This window comes from Zingiber officinale, chromosome 10B (genome assembly GCF_018446385.1).
Source record: "Zingiber officinale cultivar Zhangliang chromosome 10B, Zo_v1.1, whole genome shotgun sequence".
NCBI classification, from domain to species: domain Eukaryota; kingdom Viridiplantae; phylum Streptophyta; class Magnoliopsida; order Zingiberales; family Zingiberaceae; genus Zingiber; species Zingiber officinale.
In genome coordinates, this window is record NC_056005.1 from 7,705,156 (window position 1) to 7,733,135 (window position 27,980).

At 35.7% G+C, this 27,980-nt stretch overlaps 2 protein-coding genes across 7 annotated transcripts; one reads left to right on the forward strand and one right to left on the reverse strand.

Moving 5' to 3' along the window:
- The first annotated feature begins 11,231 nt into the window (after positions 1-11,231).
- LOC122028806 (bZIP transcription factor 11-like) lies at positions 11,232-12,458 on the forward strand. Its single transcript, XM_042587722.1, has one exon. The coding sequence runs from the start codon at positions 11,943-11,945 to the stop codon at positions 12,339-12,341; it is 399 nt and encodes a 132-aa protein (XP_042443656.1). The 5' UTR covers positions 11,232-11,942; the 3' UTR covers positions 12,342-12,458.
- A 103-nt stretch (positions 12,459-12,561) lies between these two features.
- Positions 12,562-27,011, reverse strand: LOC122028804 (transcription initiation factor TFIID subunit 5-like). Of its 6 annotated transcripts, XM_042587716.1 has the most exons (20): positions 26,931-27,011; positions 26,488-26,756; positions 25,761-25,842; positions 24,713-24,791; positions 24,498-24,595; positions 24,335-24,391; positions 23,265-23,352; positions 23,005-23,111; positions 21,345-21,443; positions 20,593-20,744; positions 20,046-20,156; positions 19,885-19,954; positions 19,740-19,779; positions 18,560-18,724; positions 18,397-18,473; positions 16,310-16,426; positions 13,640-13,905; positions 13,083-13,175; positions 12,936-13,011; positions 12,562-12,858 (listed from the first exon to the last, which is right to left on the reverse strand). In XM_042587716.1, the coding sequence occupies exons 2-20, from the start codon at positions 26,619-26,621 to the stop codon at positions 12,805-12,807; spliced, it is 1,965 nt and encodes a 654-aa protein (XP_042443650.1). In that variant the 5' UTR covers positions 26,622-26,756; positions 26,931-27,011; the 3' UTR covers positions 12,562-12,804. The 6 variants fall into 6 exon arrangements, with proteins under 6 accessions (XP_042443650.1, XP_042443653.1, XP_042443652.1 ...); XM_042587719.1 differs by lacking the exon at positions 26,931-27,011 and having other exon boundaries at positions 20,593-20,717; positions 26,488-26,780; XM_042587718.1 differs by lacking the exon at positions 26,931-27,011 and having other exon boundaries at positions 20,593-20,720; positions 26,488-26,780.
- Positions 27,012-27,980: the final 969 nt, after the last annotated feature.

A 27,980-nucleotide genomic window follows, 5' to 3' on the forward strand; every position in this document is an offset into this window, starting at 1 on the left:
CATTCACCTTCCTGCTAAATATCGAATCCATTTCAGGAATTAGGATATTATATGAGGATAATTTTGTACTTCCACGACATTGATTTCTTCAGCGTTTGATCCGTTTGTCGTTAGCGATACCGGTCGCCGGCATGCCCCGCTTCCAGCACATTTTGACTGACATTAATCAACCTATAAAGACAAAATTACCCTTGGTTAAATCTACTTCATAGTACTTTCACAGCGGCGTAGTTTGTAGTTTTAGAAGAGTCGGAGGGTAGTAGTTTTCCTTACAAGACAAAACGGGTAGTCGCCGGTGAACGTTAGTTTGTTCAGCGAACGGTCGGCACGTGTCCACGCATCAAAGACTGGATAAGGGCCTCGTTCTTCAATCCTTCAGATTTGTCGTTGAATACTGATAAAACATTAAATATCTATTTGAATGTGAATAAAAATTGAGTGAAATTTACAGTTTAGTCGGCTAGTTTAACTAATTTGATTCGTCGGTGATCTCTCTCATCAGCATTGGATTTGGGTGCTCTGAACAATACGTGGTAAGAGATCAGCGAACTAGTTTTGATGTTGTTGGCTTTGAGCATTGAGTATTTGGTGTTAATTTATTTTTAAAAAATTAAGATTTAGAATTTATAGAACTAAAAAGACAAGGTAGATTTACTCAACCTGAGTACATTGAGAAGATATAAAAAAATGTAAATAACATAGATTAACTTAACTTGATTACATTGAGAAATTAAGAAAACAAATAAAAGTTTGGACAACTGCTCTTCCTTGCCGAAGTTACTCTTCTAAGGGATTAATGAAACCCAATTAATATCTTGATCAAACTTATTATATATTGTTCATTCAGAAAACTCATAGTCTTTAATTATGCCTTCAATTTAAAGTCTAATCATGTATGTTACTAGTTCTATTTTGGTGTTTAACCATTCTAAAGGGATGATATGAATATGTAAGAGGATCGACATTATTAATTTTTCCACATCCCTTGTTGTAATTTTCTAACATTATTGGAAAATGTGCTAGTGTCTCTAGGCCTTATAATTCATAGCATATTGAGAAGACCATAATTCATTAAAGTTAAGGGAGTAATAATCATGTCTTTATACTCTATTGTCGGGAAGTATTCATAGAAGATATTGGTCTTCCGTATAGGGGTGTAATCTAGTCAAGCCGAGTTGAACTTTTGAATATTTAAATTTGGCTCGTATATAATCGAGTCGAGCTCGAGCTTTATTTAATGAATATATTCATGGCTCACGAGCTTATTCGAACTTTTATCGAGCCTAAACGAGTTTAATAAAGATAAATTATAAATTTAAATATTCATTAAAAACTAAATTATATATTTAGAGAAAATTATAATATTCTTATCAAAATTTATAATTTTATTCTAATAAATAAATTTAATATATTTATTTATATTTTTCATAAGTAGTGTGTAAAATCTATAAATTTAATTATCAAAACTATTATTTTTCATTTAAAAATTGATTCATAAGCTTACTAACGAGCATGTTCACGAGCTAACGAGCCGAGTATTGTGAATCTTGAGCTTGGTTTGTTAATCTTAACGAGCCTCATTAAACAACCTCAAACGAGCTTTTATCGAACCGAAATTCGGATAGTTAATGAGCGGCTTCATTTATTTACACCCCTACTTCCGTATAGAGTATATGATCTGGCAAGGACACCCATTTGTGCAAAGATCTAGAGTGTTGCATTGTGGATAAGTACAATGACATTTTTGTTGATAGTTGTATTCTGTATTATAATAAACAGATATGCTAGAAACGTTTTGAATGTCTCCTTTATGTACTAGCTCTAGAAATTCAAAAAGTATTAGAAATTCTTATAAAAAGGAATCATTGGTTTATTGTCTGTAACTATAGGAGCTGGTTAACTAGTAGCAGTTTCTTGCTGCCTAGCTTGAAGTTTGCTTAAAGTTATATATTCTCTAGATATATTCTTGGTCTGGTTATTCTCCATATTCTGAAAGAACTGAGGTTTTGGACTTAACATGTCTTTGAAGATGAATCTTGGTATTCAATTGCACGTCTCAGTCATGGACATTGTCGTGTAAGTTGAGGCGTGCAGCAGAACATTCCCGTATATATATTGATATGCTCCCTGACTTCCACTGTACGACTCTGCGTGATTTTCACTGTAGCAGTGTCTCGTTATATATATAGCAATACCTTGTCAATATTAAAATAACCATAAACCTTCTTTGCGCTTTCACTCTAAAAAAATCAAACATTTCGAACCTTCCTCCTTCGAACTCCCTCGTTCTTCCCTTCACCGTCTTTGCCGATCAACTCCATCAATGCTGCTTCTCTATCGATCAATGTCTTCGTCGATCAACTCCCTCATGCCGCATTGCCTCGCCTCATCTCGCCTGCCTACTATCATTCATCTGCAGTGTGTTCTCCCATGTATGTATCCTAAACATCTTCCTCCTCTATCCAAATGATATAGTTTTGTAGCAGATACAGCGTTGTAGCAGCTATAGATTCGTAGTTGTTATAATGTTCTTGTTTGTGGTCCTACTATATTGTAGCAACTATGATTTTCTAGCTGTTACAGCATTCTTAGACCAATATGTTGAAGCAGCTACTATGTCGTAGCTACTACAATGTGGTTATAGCTAGAGTTAGCCCATAGTGGGGTGGGTAGGCCCGTGGTGGGCCAGTCATTTGGCGGGACTAGGTCGATCGACCTATCATCTTTGCAGATTAGAAAATCTTCAACCCCACCCAACCTAACTTAAGGCGAGTTGGGGGTTTAGCGGTCAATCCATGAGCCCATTGAAAAATAAAAATTATATACAGAAATATTAAAAAATTTAAGTGTGGGTTCATATTAAGCGAGTCATATCCATGAGCCCATTGAATTTTCCATTTTAGTTTTAAGTTTGGGAGAAATATTTATTTTTTCCAACCCGCAGACCAATTGAAGTCCGCCGCGGACTGACCTATGTGGGTCACGAGCCTAGGTAGGTCTTTAAATGGGTTGATAAAATTTTAACTCTATCCGCTTAAATTATTTGACGGACCGAGCTAATCCGACGGGTCTAACCCAAATTGACTGCTCTAGTTATAGCAGATACAACATTGTAGTAGTTAGAAAACTGTAGCGACTACAATGTATTGACCGTAACTAGCTGAAATATCATTTTATTGTTCAAAATTGACATTGTAATGTATTACTAAGATATTAAGTATTTCTTTATCGAATTTAATGGTGTATAATGCTTCAATTTCCCTTAGAAGCTCTACTTCTCGTGCATATCATAAAAAAATACAATGGGAAAATAATATCCCCCAGTTAAGTTATTCATATTATTACTAGAACCAAATGAGCGAAAGATGGAGTTGATAACTAGAATCTCATTTGCTTGAGTCCTAGACATACCACATAATGCAAACATTAGAAGTCTTGTACAAAATATGTTTGACAATTGGGATTATCATGCTAAGTGTTTCATCTTTCAAAATCAGAATATTAGATTCACAAGAAAAGATGTTGCATTGATTCTAGGACTTCCAGATCATGGCGATGAAGGAACTTTGCATTTGGATGTCGCCTCCACCCTAGGTCTACCTTCAACATTTCCTAGGTCGGGGTTGTTCAAAGAATGAAGTAGAAATCAAGCTGATTAACATCAGCAAACAACCATCTCCTGAATCTGATCTTTTATTTTGTCAACTTGTTATTTTATATTTTTTTATATGCGTGTTATTTACTATTACTAGCAGTATATTTAGACTACTAGTAAATTCACTACTTGATTTTGTAGATGACTTCAAAAATTTAGATAGATATAATTGGTGTAAGGTTGTATATGACTATATCACCCCACATATAGAGGGCATTGGTGTGATACTATACTCTCACTGAGACCCAAGCTACCGGTCCTTGAGGGAAATCAAACTCTAATACTGAAAGGATTTGCATACCTACTTGCTGTAAGTTGGTAAATTTTACTGTAACTTCATTAATTCAAAATTGATAATCATATTTATTATATTGTAGGGTTAGATGTGCGAACATATTAGAATCATAGAGTCACACAAGAACTTTGCCTTTTTAAGAATATGCCAATGGAACTGGATAGTCTCACATGTATATGCAATAAAGACGATGATTGGCTAACACCCTTCATAAAAAAATAATAGTAACTTTGGTTTCATCAGATTTAGAGGAATATCTACAATCAACTGCTTTCTTAGCAGACGTGGAAGAGCAAATTGATGATTAAATTGCTCAGAACTTTGACAATATGTCTTTTCCTAAGCAAGTAGAGGATGTTCAAGAGCATATAGCAAATGATGTTCAGGAGCAAATTGAATGTCAATATTGTAAAGTAAAAGATGATCAACTTGCTGAGATACATACTATGGTTGCTAGGTTGAGAAGTGAAAAAAGAAGAGAAGGAGAAAAAAAATGAAGGAACTTGTTGATTTAATGGAGAGGATTGCTAGTAATGTTGCCATCAACATTGTTGAGAAGGACAAGACTATAGATGAAATGAATAGAATTTTAGCTGTAAAAGATAGAATCATAGTTGAACAAGATAATAAAATTATAGGGCTCCAAACAATGCTACAAAGTAACGTATCAAAAGAGCCACGAATAGCCCCTACCCCGGATAAAGAGGTCATAAAGCATAATTCACCAACACATACAAGAATAAAGAGGTATGCTATAAAGAGTATTAGGTCACTATCGACTCAAAAATTTGAACAAGCACCCAAAGGAAAGAAAACTGATATAAAACAAACAACTAAGGGGAAAGAGAAAGGCAAAGAGATTGTTCGGTATGAAAATCCAAAAGCCCCTGTCACATCAAACATATTTGTCATAGTTTCATCAAATCAATAAATCAAATTTGCTGAGATTTAGAAGGTTAAAACCAAAATAAGGTATATGGTTGATGTAGTTAATTCTTGTTATTGTTAATCCTTAATGACATATTTGTCTATATATTTATTCAGCAAGTGAAGTCATATTTTAAGAAGAATAAAGATATTATGGTAGTAGATGTATTATTGAAGCTCAATCAATTAAAGTGGATAAGTTGGTAGTGTAGCTACATAAGTATATAAAACAATGATGATTAATTTGTTGAAGTCTCAATATTAAAACATAAGGGGTGCTATCAATATGTAAGAGGATAGACATTATTAATTTTTTTAGTGCATCCCTTGTTGTAATTTCTAACATTGCTGAAAAATGTTCTAGTGTCTGTAGGCCTTAGGAAATATCTTGTGATTGTTTAAGGTACTATATTATTGTTGGTGCAAAACTTAAGGATACCTTAGCAATCAATGAAATTTATGAAGGGTTCTTTTTGTTGTGTGACAAAAGGAGGAGAAGGGGGGTTTAAGTTAGATATCTAATTACCCCTAACTTAAACATATTTGTTAAACATCAAAAAGGGAGAGATTGTTGGTGCAATCGACCTCCAAGATTTTAATATCCGACAAATATATTTAAGTATGTTTAATTGAGCTTGATCATGGGAAGTCCTAGTCATGGCTAGACAAGGGTGAGAAGTCAATCGAGTGACTAGTCCTAACTGCGGTTAGGCAAGGAAAGTCCTAGTTGCAGGCTAGACAAGGGAAATCTCGATATATCGTGGAAGTCAGGTGGATTCGATAGGTCTGAAGGACCTGATCCCTGGGTAGCCGAATACTGAGTCTTGGTGAGTGAAGCCAGGTGGAGAAAACCCTAAGGGGTGGTAACCTTAGGTTCTGGTGAGTGAAGCCAGATGGTCAAAATCGTAGGGGAGATAACCTTAGGTAGCAAGAAATCTTGAAGGAATGTACTCCAAGCAAGGTTGATCGCGGTCGACCGGACCAGCGCATCTTGGTAAATCTAAGTTTAAGTTTACCATAGTATTCTGTATTACTATTATTGGTATTAGCTAATATAGTATTGCAGAAAAAGTCTTAGTGGATCAGGCGATCAGGCACTGAGCAGGCAAAGTCCAAACAGATTTGGAGGATCAATGTTTGGCAGGTAGGTTGGGTAAGTAACTGGAGGAGCGACAGTGAGGTCATGTTCCTGAAATGAACAACTTAAGGTCACTGATCCAACTGAAGAAACCGGGAAGGTTTCTAAGTTGAGATCAACACAGTTGAACTGTCTATTATTACTACGCATGCATTAAATATATTATTACTGTGCTAATATATGTTTTGTAAGATTATTGTCTAACACTGTTTTGCAAGTTCGACATGATCGATCGACCGAACAAGATGATCGGTCGACCAAATAAGGCCAACTCAGAGCAGATATCAGTTTAGACCAAAATATAGTTGGGTTCGATCAAAGCTTGATCGGTCGACTGAACTAGAGGATCAGTCGACCGAACCCTGATGACTTAGCACAGTTCAGATCGAGCAGAAGTAAAGAAGGGAAGCTTGTTGATCGACCGACTGAACACGTGGATCGGTCAATCGAACGATCATCACATTACTGAAAGAAGGATTCTGGTTGATTCGAAGTTCATCTCTGCACAATACTCGTGCTACAAGTCTTCTTCACATCTTCAAGCAAGCAACTCCGTCCGACCGACCAAGCTTCATCTTCTACTCTTGTCGGTATAATTATTTAAAGCTTGCATTGTATTTGATCTAAAAGAAGATAGTAATCTGTTAATATCTTCTATTTGCATCTGTATGATCTGCTTCTTTCTGAGGATTTCAGAAAGAACGGTTTTAGTAGATTGTCCATCGGTGCAGTCAAGGATCGCGGGCCTTGGAGTAGGAGTCGACCTATGCTTCGAATCAAGTAATCGAACTGAATCTTTTACTTTTCCGTTGCACGACTCTATTTTAAACAAGTAAAGAAAAGTTTTTTTGAGTGCGATATTCACCCCCCCCCCCTCATATTGTACTCGTTCGATCCTACAATTGGTATCAAAGCCTTATAGATCTGAAATTACTTAATCGTTTTTCGAGCAATTTTTTTAAAAAAAATCTTTTTCTTTAAAAAGTGTTTTCTCTTAATTCTTAAGTAATATTTAAATTCTTTATCCCGCACTATTAATCCCAAGATGAAAGTCTTGGAAATATTTTTCTTTTAATTCGTTGATTGCAAGAATGTCGATGTCATATCAAGAAGGGCGAAACATCTACGACCCTCCATCGTACGATCAAGTCTATTTTAATTTCTGGAGGCAAATAATGGAATGCTTCATTGGATAGTCCTGCACTAGACTTAGTTCTTGTTGAATTACTTCTTGGTCAGATAATTATCATATGTTTGCTTTAAGAATCTATTTGTTCTAGTAATATCTTCATGGTCAGGTAATTATCATATATTTGCTTTAAGAATCTATTTGTTCTAGTAATATCTTCAGTGTAACACATACATAAGTTTTCAACCTTTTACTTTCTTGTCATTTTACCATCATAAGCCACTATTTCTTGGAGAGAGTGTTGTCCATTAGCTAGTTGAGATAATCAAGGTATTAAATCAATTAAACTTCTTAATTGATTATTACTTCTTTACAAGGTGAACATCTTTTTTATGTATTACTTGAGACTTGAGAAGTGCTTAACTTTTTATAGTGTTTTTAGTTTGGTCTCACTAAATGATTTTGTTATTTTAGGATTGTATAAGCCTACAATTGTTTCTATTAATAGTTTTGTCATTTTGCTTGCTATAGATTCCTCTTGGTGCAATCTCAATATTGAAGAAGTGCGATATTCATATATTCATAGGACATAATATCAAAAACTATTAGGATAAAGAGAGGCAATACAAATTTTCCTTGGCATTTGATAAATCTAATTAGAGGAGGGTAGAAAATTATGTACACCAGTAAACTTTTTTAGTTAATTGTGAGAGTAGATATCTTTTCAATTATTTTTAATATTGTATTAGTTTTCAATTATTTCTAATATTGTATTAGTTTTAGATGTAAAGACTCATCATTAGTGTTTCATTTGTAAAATTGATTCACATATTTATTAAATAAATAAAAATTATGTATTTACATTTTGATTGTATTTTAAAATTTTTATTTCTATTTTAAGTGATGAATGAATTGTGATGATGTCTAAATCTTAAATTTGAATTATATATTTTAAATAAATATTAATGGTAATTGTATGATGTTGATAATCATACGTAGTTAACATTACATTCTAATTGCAATGCACGGTATGCACTACGAATACTCTTAACTATAGTTCGCATAATACGTTGTGAATACTTTTAGCTGCAGCACGTGGTGCACATTGCGATTGTTCTTAACCATAGCGCGCAGTGTGCGCTGCGAATGGTCTTAACCGTAATAGAAAGTCATATTTGTTATAGTGTCGTGAAGTTAGTAACTACCTAATTAGGTCAAGTTTGTTCCTTGACAAGTGAAATCTTTACATTCAACTATTTTTAACTTTGCCACGTACTCTAACACTTGTCCGTTTATCACTTTTTATATGTTTATTCCATCGCATTGATTTGTATGCCCTTCTTTAAAGCATACAAATGTTTTTCAGATAATTTGTCTTCTTATTTTTCTTGCTACTGTTTATCCTTGCGCTAAATCCGACTTCTCATGTATATTGATTATAGAACAAAAACGCATCCTCTATGGATGAGAATTCCATCCTAATTTTTAGTTTTTGATTATCTGCAACTTCGGGAATGTATAGTTACCCCTTGCCATAATTTTCTTCCATTGCTAGAAATGTCAGATTTTTTTAATTATCTGAAGTTTTCGACTAGGTCTTGTTATAACATAAAGATTCAAATTTGTTGAAAGAGAAGTTACCAATCTGCTTGAAGCATTATATGACAATTAGTAACTCAAATAATAACATATCTCATATATTATGCAAGTTGTCATAAATTAAAGATATTACTTAGGCATTGCAATTTAAAATCTGATTCAATAATTCTTCTCAAAGTAATTTTCTCTAGCAACATTGCAAATGTACATACTAATCAAAACGTTGTACATGTTATGATTTCGTAACTACTATAATGTATTGGTCTAATCATGTTGTAGCAGATATGATTTCATAGTTGCTACAACGTTGTATTTGCTCTAACCACATTGTAGTAGCTACGAAATCATTGCTTCCACGGCATGCTGGTCTAAGAACGTTGTAGCAACTACGAAACCGTGGCTTCTACAACGTTCTTGTTTGTGGTCCTATTACGTTGTAACAGCTACGATTTCGTAGCTGCTACAGCGTTGTAGAAGCTATGGTTCGTAGCTGCTACAAAATTATAGTATTTGGATGGAGGAGGAAGATGTTTATAGCATATACATGACTACATGAGGGGAACACACTGCAGATGAACATAGGCAAGCAGGCGAGATGAGGTGATGCGGCACCGAGAGAGTTGATTGACAAAGACGTTGATCGGCGAACATGGAAAGCCGAAATGAGGGAGTTCAAAGGAGGAGGGTTCAAAATGTTTAGATTTTTTTAGAGAGAAAGGATAAAGAAGGTAAAAAAGATTTAGGATTTTTTAATTGTGACCGGATGTTGCTATAGTAAAAAAATAAATATAAAAAATATAACTATAATGGGTCCGACTGCACTTATGCGTCCATATATATACACGGGTCATATGCTGCTCACCCCGTATGGGTGCCGCTGTACATAACTCACACTTTGCCCACATGGGACTCATGCAGCCATCCCTCCGTAAGTATATATCTAATGTTAATTTTTTTTTAGAATTTAAAATTTAATAATAATAATAAATAAACAAACAAATGCAGGCTAATCAAACTCATAAAGTTTGATTGAACTTGTCCCATAGATGTTGTCCTCCACAACTTTTCATGAATGACTCCTTTTAATCGTGTGCATGGGCACAAAATTGACTGACTGCATGCTTTTTTAATGTCTTTGAGCTAATTTAAATCCCAAGTGCAGTATCTTTCCACACACATCCCATGCCACTCTATTACTCAGTTCATGGAGCATCTTCGGCAAGAAATGGTCAAATCATTGAAGAAAAGATCTCTACGTCCACACAGATTTCCCTTCACTATTGACCCCATAAACTGTGAAAGGAAGATAAATCATGAAAAACCTTTTAACCTGCCGAGTGGCCTCCTAATTGAGGAGGTTGTCCGCACGGGGCAACTCCATTGCTACCGTCGTGATTGCTGACTGGCTTAGTGCAGTGCAGTGGAAGGTGCAGTGGAGGTGCCAGTGGTTGCTAAAAAGTTAAAGAAGATATTGTGCAATCTTTAGGAAGATGCACTACACCGCCTTTCCTCTTTGATGTCCGAGCATCAAACCTCTAGTGCAAAAGGAGACGAGAGGTTTTATCTTCTTCCAAAGGAATATGTTGAAAGAGACCTGGAAAAGAAAGGGCCAGATTTTCGCAGAATATTGTCCTTTCTAATGCACTCAGATCTATTCTTCCAGATTAAGCTTTCTCTCCGCACCCTGCTTTATTCATTCCCCCCTCAGCTACCAACTTGAGCTTGCAGAATCTTTCACACCATTTTATGGCTGCTTGTTTACCTGGTTTAGGAATTGAGAATTCAAATTCGATTAGAACTCTTCAGTTTTCTCCGCCTTCCACAGACTGTGACACTAGTTGGAGTTTGACAAAATGTGCAGCTGATTATTCAAGTTTTTGCCCACCGATTTGTCTTTCTCTGGCTCTCTTTCCTCGACAGGGCTAATCAAAAAAGAGACTTTCTTGGTCTCAATCTTATCTCTTAAGCCTGTTGTCTTAGCAGCCCTTGATCCTACCCATTTTTGAAAGGTCCCTATACAACAGCCCTATAAAAGATCGGATATTTTTGCACCTACTAGATCCCAAGATATATATTGTAACAAACATTTACGTAAATCTCTACCCTGTATCATTCTCAGTCACAGGTATATTTGAACCACAATAGTATCACTAGACCATCACTTAATTAGCTTCTTTACTAGTAGAATAAAGTATTTAACGTTGGGGTAATACTAAATGATCAGAATCTGGCCAGTTAGAATCAATACATGCAAGTGTACACATGGGTATTTTAGTAATATCATCTGTATACATTAATTACATGCATACATTCTAATTGGAGGATAAAAAATTCTAACTGGTCAGATTCTGGCCAACAAGAATTACCGTTAATATTGTGCTCTTGAATAATAGAACTCTGCCTAATAAATCCATTTAATAAATTGTTTAAATGAACACATGTTTGAAAACCACGTATTTACCTTTAAATTAATCAATTTAATGAAATTATTATCACCCTTAACCACTGTGCAAGATTCCAAAACGCCTTCCCTCTACGTTGTTCCCCTATAAATTCCCTTCTCCACTAGGTTCTAATTCCCTTTCCTCCTCTCCTTCTTCCTTACTGAGCTTCCGGCAAACTGCAGCTTCTGCCTTTTTGCTGCTTAATTTCTTCCCCTTTTCAATCTTCTATCCCACTAAACTTTTGCTGGTCTCTCAATCAAAATTAACCAGGAGTTAATCCAGAAAAGCAGCACCGTCTGTTTGACAGAATAAAGTTTGCTCCTTCCTGCTTCAATCTGTTCCGGGGGAAGTTCTGCCAAATTCGTCCCCAAAAAATAGAGTTCTCCCAATCAAAACCTCTCCAAAACCCGGCCTTTGCTCGAATTCTACTGTCAAAATCCAACCTTGCGGCAAAGTTCCTGCCTTTGGTTTGCTCACATGCATCATAAATTTCTCTTGACGTTCCTAATCGATGTCGCCAATCATAAGTGAGATTCTCCTCTCTGGGTTTATGATCCATCCTGCAGTACTCCGGCGCATGTCCCATCTCGTCCAGTCCTTCTCCGTTGTCTTCCTCTACTGGTTCTACGTGTTTTCATGAACTTTCTCAAAATCTAGTGCGCTAGCAATCAAAATTCTACCAGAGAAAAAAAAACAATTAATAATTAAAAAGCGTTTTAAAATAATTCAAACTGTGAAAGGCCAAAGTAGCTTCCATGGCTTCTCCTCCCAGCACCGTTACTAGTGATTCAGGATCCGGCCTGCTCCAGAGCTCCATCTTCGAAGAGAACCTGGAGGCAGTGCTGGATCAGAGGAAGCAGAGGCGGAGGGTCTCGAACCGTGAGTCCGCGAGGAGGTCGAGGGTGCGCAAGCAGCAGAGGTTGGATGATCTGAACTCGCAGTTGCAGCACCTGAGGCGGGACAACGCCGAGGTCCTGGCGTCCTTGAGCCTCGTCACGCAGCGCTACTTTGAAGTGGACAGAGAGAACTCTGTGCTCAGGATTCAGTCGATGGAGCTCGGGAACAGGCTGATGTCTCTCGCTGAGATCCTTCAGTGCTGCTTCAATGGCTCCCGTCGTCTTGACGGCTTCATCAGTCCACAGAATTTGATGTGAATGAGTCAAGAAACAGGCCATGCATGGCTTCAAGAATGAGACAAAAAGGCGAATGGTTTCTACTGATTGATGTAATAATTGGCCACTGTACTGGCACTTGGTGTTCATTTGCTGTTTTTGATTGACCACAGAACATGGCAGTTCTCTACTCACACGAATTGGACCATAGGGCTCTTTTTAAAAATACGACCGAGATTAGTAGGATGAAAGGGATACAAAGGAAATGAAATAACACAATTTAATATCATGACTTTATGATTCGTTTCCTCCCTCCCTGCACTCAAATAAACTCGGTCTATGTCCATAATATGTGGGCATTTATGCAACATCACAACAGATGAATCTACCATTTACAAAGACTGAGGATGTTGGATCAGATATCTCACGGTAATTACCTGTTGCACATAATTTAGATGTCACGGCCATTGGCTTGTATTTTTTAAGTGACTTGGGAACGACATGGTCAGGAACATCTTGACGGTGCACCGGCTGCAAATAGAAGATTCCTTCTTGAAAACTGCCAAGCAAAGAACATTAATATACACAATACAGACAGAAGGAGAAAGAAAGGAGGGGCATTTCAAGTTTTCAGACCTGTAATGTGTACACAGGAGTTGATTTGGTCGGAAGAGCTTTTAATAATCTTAAGCGATGAGAGCAACTGGATTTGCTGGTGAGGTCAGAGAAATCAGCTCAGGCTAATGGAGGAACTTCCAAAATATTTATGAACAAAATACCTACTTCTCTGTTCTCGGAGCTTTTGTACTGGCAGTCACATCCCACAATTTAACTGTAGAATCAGCTGATCCAGAAGCAAGTAGTGTGCCTTCACAACTGTAGTAAAACAAGATGAGAACTTCATAACTGAACATAACCTACCCTAAAATTCTAACCGGGTAGTTCAATGTTCATATAATATGTTAGACATGATATGGATGATATTGATAAGAAAATGTGATTCTTCAAAACAAAACACGAAAGTCAGTATAAAGAATGCTACTGTCAGTATGCAATTACACAAGAGCATTATTCTGAACAGATTTGGTCATAAACCAGCATGTTACACCAGAGATATCTCAACACATTAGCCACATCAATATTGCACTATAATGGGCTCACTGTGGATTTCAAGAAAAGAGCTCATTTGGCATAAACTTTTGCAGCAATCAAACTATTCAAGATGAATGAACTAATGGCTTGGATAGAAAAAGACACTCCATTGGTTAATTTTTATGTGTACATCAGGTTATGATCTTTATATTTCCAAAAATAAAGAGGATATATCATATGCTACCAACCTGAAAGCGAGAGACCAAACACACGAGTTGTGTCCTACTAAAGGTGAAACACAACAACCACTTGAGATATCCCACATCATTATTGTACCATCTTCATCACCAGATGCCATATATCGTCCATCAGGAGACATTGCTAGTGATAATATCATGCTTCTATGACCAATGAAAATGCGAACACTGTCCCCATTATGCACATCCCATAATCTGATTGTTTTGTCACTGGAACCAGTTGCTATGTAGTTACAATTTGCATGCCACTGAACACACTATGAAATGGATAAACTTTAAAGACATTCCAACAAATATAGACATGGAACTATAAGTAGACTAAAGTTGGAAAGAAATGATCCAGCATGAACTTTAGACGGATAAAATCCCAAATTATTTCCTAAATGGAAAGACAATATACAAAGCTAATGTCAACAGTCAAAGCAAGCAGCTGCAAACAAGCTCGAGGATACAATGATCAAACAAACAACCTATTTTAATAAATATCAACTATCACGACAAATGTAAATTTGGGAGGGGGAAATTCTTGTTAATCGTATTGAATGTCCCACAATGTGCAGTCCTGTAACAGGAATATAATAGTGAAAAATATAGACCTGTTGGATACTGAATCTTGATCCATATCATCTCACCAGTTGAATTGTTCAATAGTTCTATGGTGGCAACAAAAGGCGATTTGCTCACCTGCAACGCCTCCGCTTGTCCGCATCCCAGGCCAATAAAAAAGAGGTAAATCACGGGTGACTATAGCCTTGGGCAGTTAAATAGCGCATGGGGAGGGTAGGCAGCCAACTACTAGTTGGGATTTGATCCCCAGACCTTATGGTGGCAACATCACCATACCCTAGCCAACTGTCTATCCCGAAGGGACAATGTTCAATAGTTCTACATTCTATGTGAAATGGAGCACTCTGTTTTTTGCACTTCAGTATTAATAAATTACCTGTAAGACAACTGCAGTATCCAACATATATCTCCTGTTGATGGTAGATCCAACATGGTCTATATCCAAAAATGTTCCAAACAATCAGATGCACATTTTTTCTTTGCAAATACTTTTTATTGTGATCCTTTGACATAATGTAAAATTCTCATAATTGTTTCAATGACTTCTTTAGACTTTTGCATAAATTGACTTGCTATACCAACAACCGAAATTGGCGCTGAACAATAAGGTAAAAAGCTTCCCAAAAAGCCTTAGATAAAGAGAGCACTCGTCAAAGTCATAATCATATTCTGCCCATTCAAAACAATCAAAGTATCTACAAGTTTGCATCCATTTATAATAATCACTTGTTGAAAATCTATAACACGTTTCTGGAAAAGACCTTCGGAGACCTGTGACATTTGAACTCCTCATCGACCTTCTTCATACGCATGTTGTTGACATCTGGACAACAACACTTTTGAGTGGACTCTCAATATTTCTATCGATCACATCTAAATAACCTTAGAAATAGTCAGCCATTTTGATCTGTGCCTATGTCAGATATACCCAACTCCAAGTATAATACTTGGTGCCAATTTATCTTTTTGATATTTTTCAACTTTGATAACACCATGCAAATCGTGGGCCAAATATCATCTTACATAAACTGCCAACACTACTGCCTGTGGAGCAGCAGCAGCCAAATATTGGCTTTGCTTCAATGTATATCAATATAAACAACTGCAAGACAAAATCTGTTAAACCCTACCTGGAAAGTTTGTTTGAGGCCATATATTACTTTCTTGAGCTCGCATGGTTTAGTCATTTCTTGAGCAACACACCCAAAAGATACACCTCAGCAAATTTACCATATAGAAATTAATACTGTAACTTCTTTGTAACAGGTTGAGCGGTTATTGAGACATGTTGTCAATCAGACAATACATCAACATTTTGAAGATTATATACTCAACTCACTGTTAACAAACCTGCACTGGAACCAGTTTTGATCCCTGAACACAAGGATTAAGAACCTGTACCAATCTATGCTGATCAGTTCATGCAGATGCAGTAGAGGGGAAGGAAAAGGAAGAGGAAGAAAGATTAGGAAGAAGAAAAGAGGGGGAAGATGACTGTACCGACTCACGCTGCTCATCCATCTACGGTCTGTGATTTCCCAAGAAATCCATTTTCAATGGTGGATACATGCAAGAGACTGTTTGAGACAGAGACTACAGCTTATCCCCTGCCCCACACAGACCGACAATGTGAAATCAAGCTTACAACACTGAGTGCATTGTCATGTTCCATGGAATGCAATGGCAGAATATGAGTGTCACAGAATGAATTCAAATACATGACCCAATCTTTCCTTGTGAGTTTGGAAGCTAAATTTGATCTCCACTCTCTTGCAGGCAGAATATTTACTAAAAACCTGCTAAAACTTAAAATGCAACTCCAAAACATAACATGGAACACTATTTCATTGTAATATGAGACCAGGGGAGAATAACAAACACATCTTAAATATTACAATTTGCAGCTCTATATTTCAGATTTATGGAATATCAAAAAAAAAAGGAGGCATTGCCTTGTCTATAAAAAGACCTGAAAGTCGTATTCTTCTAACTAAATGAGAGTTCCCCTAAAACACTAATGATTATTACAAAAGAAAAGGGAACACCAATACTCATTAGAATGCAAATAAGCAGGAAGATAATGGATATACTTACATCAACATCAGAAAGATGTCCAGCCAATACTCTTACAGGATGGGTCCTCTCCATTGACCAAATTCTAGCAGTCCGATCATGTGAACAACTAGCAAAATAGTCTCCAACAGGATTGAACTGCCACATAGAAAGGAATTACATAGCTCAGATCGTACAGGTCCAGCAAATCCAATGTTTCCATTACTCAAATTGAAATGTCTGTGTCTTAATAATATATAAACTAGACAAAAACTAAGGCAAAAAAATTTGAAGATAGCTATAGGAAAAAAAGATCAATAATAACAATTAGCAAAATCTATAACACAACATAAAGCAATAAAGTTCTGCCCACTTAAGAGTAAGCAGTACTGAACAAAGTCAAAAGAAAATTATGTCAACAGTAAAGCAATCCCAACATTGACTCATCTTTCCTATCTTCGTGCTCTACTCTCCCCTCTCAACTCTATTTTCAGTTGACAGAAGAGTCCCTCCAATCTATGAAACCCCTCTCAACAGACTGTCAGAATAAATCTATTTCGACGCAAACTGAACCACAGTATTCTTAATAGTATACATATGAAAGTAACAAGTATAATAGATCAGTTTCTCTTCAGTAACAATGTCCATTGCTGCTGAATGTAACAATCCATGCCTCTAAACCAGCAAGAAACACAGCCCATAGATGAAGCTGTTAATGCTATTCTCCCCAGATGGACTCTTTTCCAGTTTTCACTATGCCAACATCTCTTCTCTAGAGGAGCCAAATGCTTATCAATCAATCCTAGCTACTAAGGGCCTGTTCAAATAGATAAGTGAAAAGAAATACAGGAAGAGGAAAGATGAAAGGAAACACGTTTTCCTTGTTGACTTGAAATAGAAAAATGGAGAGGAGAAAAGTGGAAGGAAATTTCAAGGGTCCTTTTCCACATTCTTTCAACGGAAAATGAAAAGGGAGAAGAAAATTACAGTCTGAAGTCTGAACGCAAATGTCAATCAGTCACCAATTAGTTAACAAATCTGTTGGTAATTCCTACTGATCAAGACTTTCTGAATCAATTTATCACCCAGTTCACCCATCGAATTTAGCATGAGAACAGAAAATTTCTTACCGTCCCTGCATATTTCCCCTTCTCCTCCAAATATTTACCTCCTCTTTTCCTAAATAAACACAACTAAACTCTTTCTAGTCAGAAGGGCAAGAATGGAGGTGGAGCTCATGATGATGAATCTGAAATTCATCAAAGAAAAACATTGAAGGATACAATAATCTGATATGGGGGCCCCAACTAACTCAAGTACACGAGATGTTAGATGTATAGATCTCAAGGTTGGGTCCTTGTCTCATAAATATGAGAGAGAGAGAAAGTATAATCAATCATCACAACTAAGCCTCAAGCTTTCTCCACACAGCCTTAGCTGATTCAGGAATACCGTTGACCATCATCAAGAGTTCTAAGTTGAAGAATCACAACAACAACAATAATAGATGACATATTTACATATAGATCCCTGTCAACCTGTGGATTCATAAGTAGGTTCTCAACAAAATATATTGCTAGGATTTGAAAGGCGATGTAAAAGTATAGGATATCACTATATCATGTGGATAAGAAATACCTACATATTCTAAATTATTGCAGGATATTAGTCAGCCTTCAGCTTTTCCTCTCCTGAATCCTGATTTTATAGAAGTAAAAGATAGGATAGGTGCCAACAAATGATGGAAGTGCCACATCAATTAGCAACTAGTAATATTTGCAATTTATTTCATTGTTTGATCTTGCCCTCTAAATTATAACAAATATATGCAACAATTCTGTACTTTCAATCATGAAAGTAATCATGTAGGATGCACATTTGCAGTTAAACAGTAGATAGAACTCTCATACGCAAATGTAAGGAGCTAACTAAAATAAAATGAATAGTTCCCTCGGAAACATGCAGATAATTTCCAATTCCAAATTATTTTAGAGTATACAATAAAAAAAATCAAATCAACAGATAGTCAAACATGTGTCAATAAAAATGAATTAATTCAAAGCTAGTGAGGAAAGGAATTAAAATTTTTCTTCGTGGATAAGAAAATCAAAAAAGATTTTTTTTCTTACTTGAGCATCCCATACTGGAAAATTATGACCCTTGTAGCAGACAAGATTTGCATTCAGCTTTGTGTTCCATAATCGGACTGTTGTGAGACAAATAGGGCAATAATTTAGAATGTTTGGACAACTGACAAACAGATAATGCTTACTTGAGCCTAGACAATCTTACTTGTCGAATCTGAGGATGCTGACAATAGGAAGTCTCCAGAATGACTAAACGCAACAGAATAAACAGGTCCTGAATGACCATGAAGCAATGTGTAAGATCTTTTGCAGTCCTCTGTTCCAGGAATGTTCTCATTCTTCACAGACTCATTTGCTCCCAACAGATTAACTGTAGTTTGCTATCAGGAATAACATATCCATTTCAAATCTAAATTCCTACTAGTTATGCGTAAGATTAAAAGAAATGTTCATTGTCGAATAATTGGCAGAGTGGCAGGAAACACAAATATTTTTATCATCTTGAATGCTGACATGACATTTGCATTCAATCAATAAACTATACAGAAAGGAGTTGGTATTCTAATCTGTATTTCTATTGATGATGCACTTGTACAAGTTGGATGCATAATGATAAATATTTGCAAGGATTGGTGATGTTAATACTTAATACTTAATAGACTTATGTTACCGTGTTATTATCGTTGTGGTTGCATTTGTTGGCATATTTGAGATTGCTCAGTTGTCTTAACCATGCAGCTACTGGCAATTTGGTTACTCTATTTGTGATATTGTGATTTTAATAATGTACATGATGCACCTGTTGTTGAGCTTTAAATTATATTGCCCATATTTCTCTCATATTCCAACTTGTAATATTTGTTCATACTCCTTTTACTTCAAATCTAAGAAGTGGATGTTGAGTGTGTTGTGCAAGATTTTCAAGGGTGGCCAAGTATACCAGACAAGCATGCAGGATGATTGCGTTATATTCTTCTTTGACACTAAATATTAATAGTTATTTACTTCAGATTATATCTGCCCAGGAAATATCTAACAGAATATAAATTGACCCTAGGCAAGATGTAATAAAATATATTTATCTTGGGAAAGAGGGTGGTGTATTGTTGATTAATGTTTCCCCCTTGAAGCATACACTTGCTGCATGATGGAGGTGGATAAATACACCCACTCATTAGATAAGGCTTCAAGAGATATCTATGGTGTCTTTTCTTTTCATTTTTTTGGGGATAAGTTTTGAAATTATTTTAGATTTCAGTTGCACTTCTCTTTCAACTGAACTACTCAGGATTGAAAAAAATTAAAAAATATATAGTGGAAATTAAAGTTTCACGAAGTTTTTTATGCATAGAAAGTCAATAGCAAATACAGGTACAAATACTAACAAGTTTTCTTTATTTGGACATCCTCTGACATATCCCAGACCTGCAGGACATCATAAAGGTTTGATTTGAATATGGAATTGTAAAACAAAAGAAAAAAAAATGTTGATATATAAGAATAACATGATGTGTCCAAAAATGAAATTACCTTCACAGATGAATCAGAAAATCCTCCAGCAATCAGCGACCCGCCTTCAGATACAGACAAGCAATTTAATCTAGCAAAGGGAAAAATAGGTTCTAATGCAAACCGATTACATACTGAAATCGTACTTTTAAAATAATAAGATGTGATAACATAATTGATACCTATCATGTGCATTTAAGATGGTGTAAAAGTTAATAGATGGCAGTGCCAAACTATTTAATTGCACTCGGTTCCGTAAGTCCTCCAAAACCACACGCTCAACTTCTGCAGGACTGTGATAAAAACAGAATTCAATTCAGAAAGATGTGCAATTAATGAGAGTGAGTCACAATTGTCAAAGCTGACATCTATGGATGAGTTTGTCAAACACAGTTTAGTAATGTTGATGCATGAGCAACAAATATATGACCTTATTGATCTTGTAATGCTCAAATACCATATAACAATTTTAAGCAATTCTAGTTGGCTTAGATGAAAAAGATATGACCAAGAAAATTATAAATCAAACAAAACAATGATAGGATAGGATTGAAACAACACAAACTTGTGTCACATCTTCCATTCAATTCAAATTGAATGTAATGCAAAAAAGCAGAAAACTTTTACTTATATTCAGAAGCAAGAACAAGAAGTAGGATACCAACACTTCCTGGAACAAAGAAATTCAAGTATACAAGAAATATAATAGGTCAAACCATCTTTACATACGTTGCTGGAAGAGTTAGTTCTGGTTTCATCCGTGGTGCTGCAGACACTGCACTTGTCTCTGAGCGGGCATTTGCCCCTGTTGCACTCACAAGTTTGTCCTTTTTAATCCTTCTGACAGCAACACCCTGCTGCATGCCATCAAAGGTCCTCTTCTGAATAATTGAATTTACATGAAATCAGTTCTAGTGCAGAACAAACTAGAAGTAGAGAAAAAATGCGGGTGGAAGAAGATATGTAATGCTGATCAGTAAAACTGAGATAGCAACCAGGAAAACCAAGTTTAAAATGATATCTTAAGCAAAGCAGCAACCGAACAAAAGGACCAAAACCACAAATAAAAGGGCCAGTGTCATATCATTTTTTTTTTTTTTTGCAGATGTACAAGATACCGCACACAAATAGTTCATAGCAAAGAAGATACTGGACAACATAACAGCATAGCTGTAGGTTCCATTATTTTTTCAATCAACCAATTTGATTGGTGTATTACAATATTTTACTACCAACAAAACATTTCCTCATTATGTCGATAATTTTTTGCGTAATCATTGAATGATATTTCATTTGTTTTTTACGCATTCTTTTGCAACATGGATATACAACATTTTCTTTATCAATGCTAATGCGCTATTAAGTTTAGCAATAATTCATATTAGTAAAAAATCAACAAAGATGAAAAACAAAACTATGCAATCAAGTATTAGGCACTGAGAAAATTATGAGGTCACATCCAACCTTTATAAAGCACTTACCTTGCCTTTTTCAGTATTCACATCTTTGTTTCCATTTTCAGCCTTCTCAGAATCTGAAAGTGCCTTCTCAGGATGTTGCTCTTCTGTTTCTTCAAGTGCCTGCAACTCAGAACTCCAAAACATTATCAAAGAACAAACAGGGTTAAATAGATAGTAATTTGCGTGTTAAACAATATATTGCCGCATGGGAAAGAATTTGTTATAACATACACCAAAACCACTATATGGAAGGTCCAGTTCCTAAGTATCATCATCATCATTGCCCCATGCTTGTCCAAACTATGTAGAGTATGCTAGATGAATCTTATCATGGAAGCCCAGCCTCTAAGTATGTAACTATAAATATCCCGCCTAATAATATGATAGTATGTTTTTGAAAGCAAGGAAGACAAATGCTAAACCAACTTATCAAAGAAAGTAATATGTAAAAGCATGTATATAGGTATAAATGGAGCAGCAAGAATTCTCTGTGAGGAGGTATCAGCTTAAAGCTTTGGAAGGACACCTATTTAAACTACCCAAAGGGTGAGTATCCTGGTCAATCAATGATAAGTCTCATGTGTCAAAGCTTGTTTATTAGCAAAATTCTGTTACTCTTCTCCAGCCAAATTATCCACATCTACCCACATTTTTGAAAAACACATGAGGTGATAGAGAGTAAGGTGAACTACGAAATGAAGTAGAGTAAATCATCAATTTGATATGGTTGAGGAGATGGAGGTGGACAGGATGACCCATCCAACTCTAGATCAGGGACGCTGAAACATGAGCTTATGAATTGACTTGAATTAGCATGACTATGGTGCATGACCATCTTTAGAGAATGTCGAGTGAAAATAATTTTGGAATGAAGCTTCTTGTTCACCACAATCCAAGTGAACAATGGATTTGAAAGGCGCCCCAAAGCTGTTTTGTCCAATCAACCGTACAATAGTGGATTTAGCCAAGAGTTCATGAGAGCAAATGAAGCACCAAGGCAATGTATCCAATGAGTCCTCAGTGATTAACAGGGAACAAAAACTGAGACAGTTAGCATAGACTGGGTTACTGAAGGAGATCTTCCATATTTGCTTCTGATTCTCTTGACTGAGGTGGTCTTGAATGACAAAGGAGTAACTGCAAGCTAAGAAGAGATTTGGAAAGTCAGAGAAAGAGCTCCTCCCAGTAGCGCACTTGGGAAGTGTTGTCTCAAACAATAGCTTCTGGGTGAGTAGGCTAGATTATGAATCTCCAGGTAGATAAAACCTGCTCCCTCATTCTGTGGCTTTGTTACCAGGAACAAAGCAACTATGCATTTGATGCTCTTGATGGAGTTGAAATAAAAAGACCGCACATAATCTAGACAAATATATGAGAGCTCACATGTTACCTAACTTTCTTAGTCACCTTATAATAATACATATGTAAAGATTATTGGTTCAGAATAAGTTAATTACAAGTCTATATGCATCAGATTTTTTAACTTAAGTACATAAAAAACTAATAGGAAAATGTATGCCCAAGTGCCTAGCCACTAAAATTATCGCAGCACAAGGAAAATATTTATAATTGAAAACACCATATGGAAACCAGTAATTCATCATATAAAATGATAAATGGATCATTTGCTAATTAAGAAAGGCACAGGTAAATTTTACAGACATAAAATTTTAGAACCCACCCCCCAGCGTATATTCTGATTCATCTGTTTGCCAAATTTGTTATTTCTACCCTCAGCAGTTGCAAAGTCTGCATTGTCAGCAACCGTGGTAGGCTGTCCAGGGTATACTGCCAAAATCATTGTGCAAAAGTACATTTAGGGAAAATATTACTATAGAAAGAAAAACATGGAACATAGAAAAGCATGGAACAAGGAAAAGAGAATTAAAACATTCGAATAAAACCCAAAGATGTCAATCTCATAGATAATGGAAGCGGTACCTTCAAAATCAATATGCTCATTTATTATGCCAAGAATGGTAAGAGTGTGTGTTTTCTGAAGGTACTGCAGGAGGAGGTCATAAGAATACTGCATGAGCAAAGAGAAAATCAAAGTGTCACCGTCTTGTAATTAAGAGACCAAATGTTGCAAACTTACTAGAGGCTTATATTTGTTGACAAGTCTTGCAATATGCAAAATGTAAAAAGAGAGAGGCATACAAAGGGAAAGATCTGAAACATATAGACAAGAAAATAAATGAATGCTACAAGGGAAGAACCCTTTTCATGCTTTATCTGTAAGTTCTCAACGCATACATGATCAACATGATAGACACATAATAACATACAAACTCCTTGCCAGCACAGTGGCATTAGGAACAAGCCACAGTGCTACAAGGGAAGAACCCTTTTCATGCTTTATCTGTAATTGACAAATAGTTCTCAACATATAGATGATCAACATGATAGAAATATAATAACATACGAACTACTTGCCAGCACTGTGGCATTAGGAACAAGTAATTCTTCAGTTTCTTGCCTGAGACTAAGATAAAATATATATAACTATATATAACGACCTTGTAAATACCAAGATTATTAAGCTAGTATTGGCTACTACCTTGTTGTACAAGTCCTGTTGTTGAAAATTTAGCTTCTACATATAGCATAGGAGCATCCTCTGGATCAAGTAGCAAAAATAAATTGAAAAATAAAAATGTATAGCAAGCAACTTCTTAGCTTCCATGTTGAGTTATTATGAATGTTTGCTTTGTCACAATTTATGTTGAAGCTTTAATGGGCCAAATTATACATTTTTTACAACTCAATGGCAGGATAAGGCATAGCTAACCCTAAATAATTTGGGCACATGACTTCTTAAGTACAAACATAACGCATGGTGCATTAATGAAGATAAGCACACTGCTGATCAATAACAATACTAGCAGAATACACCAGAGTAGATTTAGTTGTCTAAAATTAAATGGACCCAACCACACATCTATACAAGCAAATAAACAGGAAAAGAAGGAACTTAAGTACAGCAAGATACAGTAGTTGCAAAACTGCACCTCGCACAATTTTATTTTTAGTTTGTTCAGCCTAAAAGAACGGGCCAATTCCATCTCCTGCAACAAGCAACATACGCATGAATAGATATTTATTAGAAACAGGCTCAGTGGTATAACCAGCCAACAAAAAGATTTTAAAGCTACAAATTTTAGATACAATAACCTCTGAATTTAAGGTGGAAAGAATTCGTTCAAGCTTTTGTAGGTCTCTCAAGTGTCGAGATTCATGATCTTCACGGAATGCAAAGAAAAAAATTCGAGCTGCAGATTACATGCAGCCATGTGAAACACTAACATAGAATTTGGAACTCAAGGACAAAAAAATTAGATACAATTTTTATCTGTAAATTGGGAATTGCATTAAAGAAAGATGTGCACCTTCATGTACAAGTCCGCCTGCCACAAGATCCATAAAACAGTGTATGTACACTGGATAAAGTACAGAAAGCAACTCGTGCTGTGGAAGATCAGTATACCAAAAAGGGGATGTTGGTCCAAGAAAAAATATATAATGACAAAATAATTACTCAGAAAAATTGGCTAGATAAATTGTCAACCATATGAGTTAAAAGATAACATGATATCTTCCAATCAACACATCAGAATAAAAAAAAAAAAAGATTTTTTCCTGGAAATTTAAGCTAAGAACTAGGATCAAAAAGTATAAGCAGTATAAGCACCAGATACTTTATTCACAATAATCATCCCTGTGCACTAATTCTTGCATGGGCATACCCTATATAGCTCAAATTTCCATTTGACATCTAGACCAATGCAAGGGGTCAAAAACATATTACAGAAGTGTCATAGTGGTCAAGAACCTGAATCTCCATCGCACTGAGATTAGGATGTAACAGAAATTTAGAATGTTCATCCTCACATCTAGTTATCAAACTTCACAATATTCCTTTCCATAAGACATTAATAACATAAAGATGCATGCCAGTCTCTGCATCTTGCTTCTCAGATGCATGTACTAACCTGAAACTGTACAATAATCCATTCTAGATGGGTGAACTGAAGGATAATAATCCAGCTAGGATATGAAAATTTGATAGCATGTGTTCTAGACCAAGGAGTTTGGAGACCAGTTAAATTATAGTCTTGGAAAACAAAAAAAACTATGCTTGCCCCAAAACTGATCCTCTTAATAGTCGAAATACTTGTATAGCTTACCAATATTTGAAAATATCTTAAATTCTAACCAATACGAAAAAACAGTTTATATCCAAAAGTAACACCACAATGAACCATTAACAAAAGATATAATACACAAAACATGAAGTGATATGTTAACCTAAAAAGCATATCCCATTGCCTAAGTCCTAAGAAACAAACTCAGTAAGTCAGTATATGAAGTAACTCCAACTTGTAGCCAACACAATTCACATACTGCTATTTTCCAACTACATAATTGATTATTTACCTTGTATAAGTCGAGCGAATTATATGCCAATGAACGCAGCTTGCTATAACCATCATTATATCGTTTCGGATCGTTTTCTACTCTGTAAAGAATAGTTAATATTAAATGCATAAGACTGGAAAAAACATGATGTAGTGGCAAAGAGAGATGAAGATGCATCCAATATCATCCAAAAGCACATAAGATATATTTTGTGTTGAAGAAGAGCTATCTTGATTATTCAACAAATAGCTAAGTAGACAATATTTAATCCATTCGAGTCAATTCAAGATAGGGTAAATTGAAAAATTTATTCAACCCTTTACCACTTTTAAGTTTTAAAAAAAATGTATTCCCAGGGTTTCTTACAAAGTATAAGAATCCATTATTTGACCTCCAGGGCTTTGTTTTGGGCGTGTACTAGAGAATGTAAGGAAAGGGAGACAAGGGAATATACGAACAGGGATGACATATACAATGGAGAAGGTAGAAAAAACAAAGGCTCCATTTATTATCTTCTCTACATAATCCTCAATCCAAACAGGTTGCATTACCACCTATAAATAATTTAATGGACTTTATAACATCACTTTTTGCAGAGGTACATAATCTTTAAAAAACCGATTTTGCAACACGGATTTTCCAGTTACATTGTCACCATATTTTAGCTGTAAATGGCAGCGTTAAGAAATTGTGGCTGAATCAAAACATTAAGAAAAAACGAGGAGGCGGGATTAGATAGCACAACCTGGAGACACAGAGATCGGAGCTCGGAGACGCGGAGACGTTATTCTGCTCTTCCTGAAGGACGAGGTCGGCTTTCGTGTAGCCCTTCTTGCTTAGGTAAGCTACCACCGTCTTCTTAATCTCTTCGTCCTCCATCAGCAAACACGCAAGTTACAGCAGAAAACCGGAGCCAAGGGACCGCTAGGGTTTTGGGAAGGGGTTTCGACCTCACGGCTCTCGCAACTCCCCGCAAACAGGAGGGTGATCGATGGATTCGTCAAACAAAGGGAACTTGCAGACGGACAGAATCATTACCAAAAACTGATATTATTTGAGGAAATTTCATTTTACCTCAAATATTTATCGAATTTTCACTTTACCGTTCATGGTTTAACATTTGTTAGTTTACAAACCCATTATATTTTTATGGATTTCACCCTGAACTTTTACTATTTATATACTTACAACTTAAAAATATCATCGGCGTTCGGAAAGGCGGAAACGGACGCGGCTGCACACCGCCTGCTACTCCTAGCAGACCGCCGCTACTTCTCCTCCTCGCTCCGGCGGCCATGGTGGATCTCGACGCATCTCCCTTTGATAGGATCTTTTTAATGGATTTATTTAAATAAATTTTTTAACTTTATTTTTTAAAAAATAAATTTTATATTTATTTTTAGATAAATTTTAATAAGACATTTTCTCTTAAAAATATAATTTTCTTTTAGACTTTTTCTTTTGAAAAAATAATTTATATCTCTATTTAAGAAGACGTTATCTAATTTTAGAGGACAAGTAATTTTCTTTTAAATTAATCAATTTCATTTGATTACCTAATCACTCTATCCCCTTTTTTATTTTTCTCTTTTAATTTTTCCGTGTGATAGAGTCCCGTGTTCCTATCAACTTGGTATCAAGGCACGGTCACTTCATCATCATCATATAGTATCTCGTAGCAACTTCAACAAGCGTATGGTCTTAACCCGACTTCAAGAGAAGAAAATCTACTCTGACATAACGACCGGAGGATCTCATCTTGACACCAAATGGGCTCTGGAGTCTGAAGCCAAGCACGAGACAAGGATGGATAAACTCGAAAAAACTATGATATCGTTGGTCACAGGGTCGTCTCAAGGTTCTATGAGGCCCTAGGCAAAAAAAAAAAATATATATTAGTCCTTTAATATTTTTTTTAAAAAAAATTTCCCTCGCCCTTTTTCATTTGGACTTGGGACCGACAATGGTGGGTTTAAAATTTTTTTTTAAAAAAAATAAACTATTAATTTAAAATAATTTTTTATGTAAAATTTAGTTTTCTAACTTTTTGAGATGCAAAATTAGTAATTAAATCTTTATATTCGAGTTGTGATAATATTTTTTTTTCAATTGATAAAATTGCTAGATTATTTAATCTTTCTTGAGATTGAACGTAAATAAGATTTTATTAATTTTAATTTTGAAAAACTTCTTTCTGTCGAAGCTACACTAACAGGTATAGTTAATAATATTCTATAA

Bases quoted from the DNA above. Each gene is read 5' to 3' on its own strand.
- LOC122028806 (XM_042587722.1), top strand. From the start codon at position 11,943: ATGGCTTCTCCTCCCAGCACCGTTACTAGTGATTCAGGATCCGGCCTG.
- LOC122028804 (XM_042587716.1), bottom strand. From the start codon at position 26,621: ATGGAGGACGAAGAGATTAAGAAGACGGTGGTAGCTTACCTAAGCAAG. The intron at 25,843-26,487 runs GTTGTGCTATCT...TATTCTTTACAG, and splicing joins TCCGATCTCTGTGTCTCCAG to AGTAGAAAACGATCCGAAAC. The intron at 13,012-13,082 runs GTAGGTATTTTG...TGACCTCACCAG, and splicing joins AAAGCTCCGAGAACAGAGAA to CAAATCCAGTTGCTCTCATC.